Here is a 9,462-nt window from a genome sequence, read left to right as displayed (position 1 = left end):
TACTTTACTGTACTATACTGTACTTTACTGTACAGTACTGTTCTTTACTGTACTGTACTTTACTGTACTGTATTTTACTGTACTGTACTTTACTTTACTGTACTGTACTGTACTTTACTGTACTGTATTTTACTGTACTGTACTTTACTGTACTGTACTATACTTTACTGTACAGTACTGTTCTTTACTGTACAGTACTGTACTTTACTGTACTGTATTTTACTGTACTTTACTGTACTGTACTTTACTGTACTGTACTGTACTGTTCTGTACTTTACTGTACTTTACTGAACAGTACTGTTCTTTACTGTACTTTACTGTACAGTACTGTTCTTTACTGTACTTTACTGTACTTTACTTTACTGTACTGTACTTTACTTTACTGTACTGTACTGTACTGTTCTGTACTTTACTGTACAGTACTGTTCTTTACTGTACTTTACTGTACTTTACTTTACTGTACTGTACTGTACTTTACTGTACTGTACTGTACGGTTCTGTACTTTACTGTACTGTACTGTATTTTACTGTACTTTACTGTACTGTACTTTACTGTACTGTACTGTACTGTTCTGTACTTTACTGTACTTTACTGTACTTTACTGAACAGTACTGTTCTTTACTGTACTTTACTGTACTTTACTTTACTGTACTGTACTTTACTGTACTGTGCTGTGCTGCACTGTACTGCACTGCACTTCACTGCACTTTACTGTACTGTACTGCACTGCACTGTACTGCACTGCACTTTACTGTACTGTACTGCACTGTACTGTACTTTACTGCACTTTACTGTTCCGCACCGCACCGTACTGTACTGTACTGTACGTTACTGTACTGTACTGCACTGCACTGCACTGGACTGCACTGCACTGCACTGCACTTCACTGCACTTTACTGTACTGTACTGCACTGCACTTTACTGTACTGTACTGCACTGCACTGTACTGTACTTTACTGCACTTTACTGCACTTTACTGTACCGCACCGCACCGTACTGTACTGTACGTTACTGTACTGTACTGCACTGCACTGCACTGCACTTCACTGTACTTTACTGTACTGTACTGCACTGCACTGCACTGCACTTCACTGTACTTTACTGTACTGTACTGTACTGCACTGTACTGTAACGATCCTCGCCACCTGCCTATCGTGTCAAATATATTCTGGGGGTCACATATCTGGACCGCAGCAGGGGCCCCGGCCCGCAGCAGGGGCCCTGGACCGCAGCAGGGGCCCTGGCCCGCAGCAGAGGCCCTGGGGCCCTGGACCGCAGCAGGACCCACCTTTGTCGGCACAGATCTTGGAGGTCTTGAGGAACAAGCTGCCGTGCTGAAGGTCCATCATCTCCCCTTTGAGACGGTCCTCCATCACATCCACCAGGGCCAGCTCGTCACACAGGTCCTGACACACACACACACACACACACACACACACACACACACACACACACACACACACACACTTTAAGCTTTAAGTGGAGACACTGCAGGTGGATGCTGTAGTTCTTTTATCATGTCATGTTGATACACTATAGTGTGTTGTGTGTCATATGAAGCCTGCGTAAGTTCACCTGGAAGACCTAACCTAAATCTGCGTCGGGCTCCATGGAAGGACCCCTCTCCCCAGCGCCATCATCGCACTCAAGCGGGCGTGGCCTGTCCGTCTGTGAGAGTCAGATCCCTCACTTCACCATGGACTCTTCCAGGTTTCTGCGCTTATCCCAAAGAGGTTATGCAGTTTTTCCCGGCCAAGAAGGATTGGTAAAAGGACGGGGGACGTCCGCGTCATGGCCCCTACACCTGCTCCTCATCCCCAATCAACGCTCTCAGTCACTCCTCCCCGCTCCAATCAACGCACAGGCGGCAGCATTTAAGCGCTCAGGCTGATGGCTCAGTCGCTTCAAACCGTATCTGCGACCCACCACCTCCCCTGCTCCTCCTCCTCATCTATTATTCTCTCCACATCTACCACCACCAGTCTCCAGGCTCCGGGGGGAAGGTATCTAATTCAATCAAATCATGGAGTGCCCATGATCGCTACACCTTCCACCGGGGTCTGAGCGCCAAATAAACTTTGCAAGAAAGTTTGCTAAAACATCTTTTCTGCTTTTGTGTCTGAGTCTCTCCAGGGTGAAATACTATAGTGTGTTGTGTGTCATATACTATAGTGTGCGTACATTGTGTGATAGTAACACACTCATTATGTCATGTCATATAACACAATTTCCTGTGTCACATTGTTGACACAATAAATACAAGAGAATATATTTATTATCTTAGTAAACTAGATCTTTCTGAGTCTTGTTGTCCAGACGATACAAGTGAACCAGTGTCCCAGAGAAATCCATGGATGAGGTGGATTCAATGATGAATAAACATCTTTTGTAGCAGATTGGACAGTGTTGTTGTTTTGATATTGTCAGTGTGAATGTTCCGAGAGAAAAGTGACGTTTGAAATGAGTCTGTCCCGTCGTGTCTGGTCTTAAAACAGTAAACGAGTCTTGTCAGGTTTGATGCCGGCGTCACTCACCCGGAGCAGGATGCTGATGGCACAGGCCATGCCCACCTGGCCCACGCCCACCACCGTCACCTTGTTGCGGGGGGGCTCGGCCGGGCTGGAGGCCAGAGGGCTGATGAGCTTCTCCATCACAGACGCCATGTTCAGAGCTGCACATCATGTTAAAGAGTTACGGTCAGGAGAGTCGACCTGACGTACTGACATACAGCTGGTGTGTGTCACGCATTGTGTAGCAGGAAACATATGATAGATGTGTTACTAAGAGCTTTGCACTTAATGAGGTGCTTATAATCAGCAGAAATTGTTTAAAGTGGTTTGAAAGGTTTTTATGATTTTCTATTCAATCATTCACTTTATACTTATAATAACTGTTTTACACCAATAAAGTTACAAGAGTTTGTAGAGCGGTTGTCTTCTGATCCTAAGGTTGCTGTTGTGTCCTTTGGCAAAACACTTGACTCTAATGTCATGTGGATGACGTCACTCTAAGAAGGCTCAGATCAAATACTACACACAAACATGTCCTTTTCATTCATGTCCATCATAAATATGGGTGAACTTGTTTGGACAACAGCCGTTTCGTCGTCACACGTGTAAAACATTGTGTGTAAGTTGGACTCTCTTGTTCAGAGGAAAAGGCAGCTTTGGCGAGTCGGGGGCGGGTTAACTAAGTGTTTCTGAGAAGCAGCACCAGGAAGAATTTAAATGATTTAACTATTAATCAAATGATCAAAGTTTAAAAACCTATTCATAACAAGACCAGGACAGAGGTGATGATGTCGAGGTTTCTAATATGAGTCTTGAACGTTTATGTAATGATTGAACAGGATTCGGCCTGCTCCAAGCTATCAACACAGTATTAACATGAGATGACCTTCAGATGCATGTGCGAGTGACCTTCAGGTGCATGTGCAAGTAAACTTCAGATGCATGTGTGAGTGACCTTCAGATGCATGTGCAAGTGACCTTCAGATGCATGTGCGAGTGACCTTCAGGTGCATGTGCAAGTAAACTTCAGATGCATGTGTGAGTGACCTTCAGATGCATGTGCGAGTGACCTTCAGATGCATGTGCGAGTGACCTTCAGATGCATGTGTGAGTGACCTTCAGATGCATGTGCAAGTGACCTTCAGATGCATGTGCGAGTGACCTTCAGATGCATGTGTGAGTGACCTTCAGATGCATGTGCGAGTGACCTTCAGGTGCATGTGCGAGTGACCTTCAGATGCATGTGCGAGTGACCTTCAGGTGCATGTGCGAGTGACCTTCAGATGCATGTGCGAGTGACCTTCAGATGCATGTGCAAGTGACCTTCAGATGCATGTGCGAGTGACCTTTAGATGCATGTGTGAGTGACCTTCAGATGCATGTGCGAGTGACCTTCAGGTGCATGTGCGAGTGACCTTCAGATGCATGTGCGAGTGACCTTCAGATGCATGTGCCTTTTTTCTGTCATTTTTGTCTTTGCCACATTATTTAGTCCTTTTTTGCATCATTTCCCTCATTAAAAGCTTCACAGTTTGAACAATCAGACAGAGATCCGATGGCACTGTTGACATGACATACACATGAAGACACATGAAGACACATGAAGACACATGACGACACATGAAGACACATGAAGACACATGAAGACACAAGAAGACACATGAAGACACATGAAGACACATGATATACACATGAAGACACATGACATACACATGACATGAAGACACATGAAGACACATGACATACACATGAAGACACATGAAGACACATGAAGACACAAGAAGACACATGAAGACACATGATATACACATGAAGACACATGACATACACATGACATGAAGACACATGAAGACACATGACATACACATGACCACACATGAAGACACAGGAAGACACGTGAAGACACATGACATACACATAAAGACACAGGAAGACACATGAAGACATATTAAGACACATGAAGACACAGGAAGACACATGAAGACATATGAAGACACATGAAGACACATGACATACACATGAAGACACAGGAAGACACATGAAGACACATGACATACACATGAAGACACAGGAAGACACATGAAGACATATGAAGACACATGAAGACACATGAAGACACAAGAAGACACATGAAGACACATGAAGACACATGATATACACATGAAGACACATGACATACACATGACAAGAAGACACATGAAGACACATGACATACACATGAAGACACATGAAGACACATGAAGACACAAGAAGACACATGAAGACACATGATATACACATGAAGACACATGACATACACATGACATGAAGACACATGAAGACACATGACATACACATGACCACACATGAAGACACAGGAAGACACGTGAAGACACATGACATACACATAAAGACACAGGAAGACACATGAAGACATATTAAGACACATGAAGACACAGGAAGACACATGAAGACATATGAAGACACATGAAGACATATGACATACACATGAAGACACAGGAAGACACATGAAGACACATGACATACACATGAAGACACAGGAAGACACATGAAGACATATGAAGACACATGAAGACACATGAAGACACATGAAGACATATGAAGACACATGAAGACACATGAAGACACAGGAAGACACATGAAGACATATGAAGACACATGAAGACACATGACATACACATGAAGACACATGAAGACACAGGAAGACACATGAAGACACATGACGTACACATGAAGACACATGAAGACACAGGAAGACACATGAAGACACATGACATACACATGAAGACACAGGAAGACACATGAAGACACAAGAAGACACATGAAGACACATGAAGACACATGAAGACACAAGAAGACACATGACGTACACATGAAGACACATGAAGACACAGGAAGACACATGAAGACACATGACATACACATGAAGACACAGGAAGACACATGAAGACACATGATATACACATGAAGACACATGACATACACATGACATGAAGACACATGAAGACACATGACATACACATGACCACACATGAAGACACAGGAAGACACGTGAAGACACATGACATACACATAAAGACACAGGAAGACACATGAAGACATATTAAGACACATGAAGACACAGGAAGACACATGAAGACATATGAAGACACATGAAGACATATGACATACACATGAAGACACAGGAAGACACATGAAGACACATGACATACACATGAAGACACAGGAAGACACATGAAGACATATGAAGACACATGAAGACACATGAAGACACATGAAGACATATGAAGACACATGAAGACACATGAAGACACAGGAAGACACATGAAGACATATGAAGACACATGAAGACACATGACATACACATGAAGACACATGAAGACACAGGAAGACACATGAAGACACATGACGTACACATGAAGACACATGAAGACACAGGAAGACACATGAAGACACATGACATACACATGAAGACACAGGAAGACACATGAAGACACAAGAAGACACATGAAGACACATGAAGACACATGAAGACACAAGAAGACACATGACGTACACATGAAGACACATGAAGACACAGGAAGACACATGAAGACACATGACATACACATGAAGACACAGGAAGACACATGAAGACACAAGAAGACACATGAAGACACAGGCGCCGCATTCTCACCATCATCAACTCATAAATGCACATATTCAGCCTCATTCAATGCGAGCTATGGCATTGTGCAGATGCTAACTCTAAGTATAACTCTAAGTATAACTCTCAGTATAACTCTCAGTTTAACTCTAAGTATAACTCTAAGTATAACTCTCAGTATAACTCTCAGTATAACTCTAAGTATAACTCTCAGTATAACTCTAAGTATAACTCTCAGTATAACTCTAAGTATAACTCTAAGTATAACTCTAAGTATAACTCTCAGTATAACTCTAAGTATAACTCTCAGTATAACTCTAAGTATAACTCTCAGTATAACTCTAAGTATAACTCTCAGTATAACTCTCAGTATAACTCTAAGTATAACTCTCAGTATAACTCTAAGTATAACTCTCAGTATAACTCTCAGTATAACTCTAAGTATAACTCTAAGTATAACTCTCAGTATAACTCTAAGTATAACTCTAAGTATAACTCTAAGTATAACTCTCAGTATAACTCTAAGTATAACTCTCAGTATAACTCTAAGTATAACTCTCAGTATAACTCTAAGTATAACTCTCAGTATAACTCTCAGTATAACTCTAAGTATAACTCTAAGTATAACTCTAAGTATAACTCTAAGTATAACTCTAAGTATAACTCTAAGTATAACTCTCAGTATAACTCTCAGTATAACTCTAAGTATAACTCTCAGTATAACTCTAAGTATAACTCTAAGTATAACTCTAAGTATAACTCTCAGTATAACTCTCAGTATAACTCTAAGTATAACTCTCAGTATAACTCTAAGTATAACTCTAAGTATAACTCTCAGTATAACTCTAAGTATAACTCTAAGTATAACTCTAAGTATAACTCTAAGTATAACTCTAAGTATAACTCTCAGTATAACTCTCAGTATAACTCTAAGTATAACTCTCAGTATAACTCTAAGTATAACTCTAAGTATAACTCTAAGTATAACTCTAAGTATAACTCTAAGTATAACTCTCAGTTTAACTCTAAGTATAACTCTCAGTATAACTCTAAGTATAACTCTAAGTATAACTCTAAGTATAACTCTCAGTTTAACTCTAAGTATATGAGCGGGACAGTCTGTTCTAAAGACATCTGAGCATGTGATCTGAGTCAAGGTAAAGAGCTGGAGCCACTGAACCTCCAGCTCCATTCAGTTCATTTGAAACATGGGATTCTGGTAAATGATTCCTTTCTGTATTGAATTAATATATAAATCAATCAATATAAACATAAACATATATGACAATGTAAAGCGCAGGTCCTTCTACTCTCCTATAGGAGGTCACAGAAGTGCCCGTCCTTTACTTTGTCCTCTGCCTGAACAGTAAGATTCCATTGTGGCACCAGCACAAAGTCAAGTATGTGCATTTGGCAGCTCAGAGTGGAAACATTTTTGTATCAAGGTCGTCTGACGTGTCCAGGGGCCTCGAGGGCCCATGTGAGGGCCCATGTGACCAACACTCTAGAATGTACTGCACCAGCTACACTCAAACTACACTGTGTGTTTTAAGTTGACTGAACTAATCATTCAATTATAATTACTTGATTACTTTCTCTCTCCACACACACACACGCACACACACACACACACACACACACACTCACGCACACATGCACACACACACTCACACACGCACACGCACACACACACACACACACTCACGCACGCACACACACACACACACACACACACACACACACACTCACGCACACACACACACACACACACACACACACTCACACACACTCACGCACACACACACACACACACACACACACTCACACACACGCACACGCACACACACTCACGCACACGCACACGCACACACACTCACGCACACATGCACACTCACACACACATACACATACACATGCACACACACACACACATACACATACACATGCACACACAGACACATACACACTCACACACACTCACACACGCACACACACACACTCACACATGCACACACACACACACATACACATACACATGCACACACACACACACATACACATACACATGCACACACAGACACATACACACTCACTCACACACACACACACACACAGCAGTAGCTCAGTGATAGAGTGCTTGTCTTTTGATCTGAAGGTCGGCGGTTCGACACCCGCTCAGGTAGAGTGGTCAGATCCACTGGTGCGATTGCAGCTCATGTGAATACTGCTGTTGTGCCCTTGGGCAAGGCACTTAACCTGACTCGCCCCTGGTATTTGCGAACACTGGTGTGTGAGTGTGGTTCCTTGATGTAAAGCGCTATGAGTGCCTTGACGGTAGAAAAGCGCTAAATAAATGTGACCATTTACCACACACACACACACACATACACACGATAGTCCACATTCAGAATAGAAATAGGTCTATATGAGGCACAGTCTAGTCCAGGGGTGGGCAACTATTTTCCTCCGAGGGCCATATTCAAATCCAGGGCTGGCCCGCGATCATTGGTGTGATTTTTTTTTTTTTTTTTAATTAAATATCAAATAAAATATCACTTTTCTGTCAAATATAGGCTATTGAATCTATTATTTAATTCATTTCACGTCATATTTATTAAGTATACAAGTGCAGACAGATGCCTAAGGGCAAAAAAAGGAAATATTACTTTTTAAGTCATTACTAATATTACCGGATTATAAAGACAAACGGGCCACATGTGGCCCGCGGGCCGTAGTTTGCCCACCCCTGGTCTAGTCGGTCCTTCCCTTCTTTTGGTATGAGGGATATAATGAGGATCTGAGTTTTCTTAGTAATCAAACATTCTTAAAAATAAAGGGATAAGTGTGTCTTTTAAAGCTTTATATGCCTCTGAGCACCTTGTAAATCTGTTATTTCAGCACCTACTTTTTTTATTTTGTTCGTTGGTACATTGAGGGTGTCCAATAATAATAAATCATTTATTTCATCTTCTTTAGCTTCTTTAGCTTCTTTAGCTTCTTTAGCTTCTTTAGCTTCTTTAGCTTCAGAGATTGCATAACTTTGCCTGTCCTGCATTTCTGCCTGTCCACCCTCTCTCGGGGGGTGGACAGGCAGAAAAGGAAAACGATTTCTTTGTACTTCAAGCGTCTTCTTAAAGAGAGTTACGTTCTATTTGATATAAACACATGAGACTGTGTGCATAACAAAGACCTGCAAATCCTTCAAAATACACCTCCCAGTGTAAGGGACAGTGTGAGGGACAGTGTGAGGGACAGTGTGATGGACAGTGTGAGGGACAGTGTGAGAGACAGTGTGATGGACAGTG

At 41.9% G+C, this 9,462-nt stretch overlaps 1 protein-coding gene across 1 annotated transcript in view; it reads right to left on the bottom strand.

Annotated features, from left to right (window-relative positions):
- Positions 1 to 1,176: 1,176 nt before the first annotated feature.
- LOC140350597 (L-lactate dehydrogenase B chain-like) overlaps positions 1,177 to 9,462 on the bottom strand; it is an 11,666-nt gene continuing 3,380 nt past the window's right edge. The window contains exons 2-3 of the mRNA XM_072436164.1: positions 2,536 to 2,672; positions 1,177 to 1,407 (exon numbers count right to left, since the gene is read on the bottom strand). Coding sequence (XP_072292265.1) covers positions 1,177 to 1,407; positions 2,536 to 2,664 — 360 coding nt within the window. The 5' untranslated portion in view covers positions 2,665 to 2,672. The remainder of the gene's footprint in view (positions 1,408 to 2,535; positions 2,673 to 9,462) is intronic.

Source organism: Eucyclogobius newberryi, unplaced genomic scaffold (assembly GCF_026437365.1).
Source record: "Eucyclogobius newberryi isolate DKJ021-1_F unplaced genomic scaffold, fEucNew1.0.hap1 SCAF_745, whole genome shotgun sequence".
NCBI lineage: Eukaryota > Metazoa > Chordata > Actinopteri > Gobiiformes > Gobiidae > Eucyclogobius > Eucyclogobius newberryi.
Note: the sequence above shows the minus strand (reverse complement) of the source record. Positions and strands in the feature narration are given on the sequence as shown.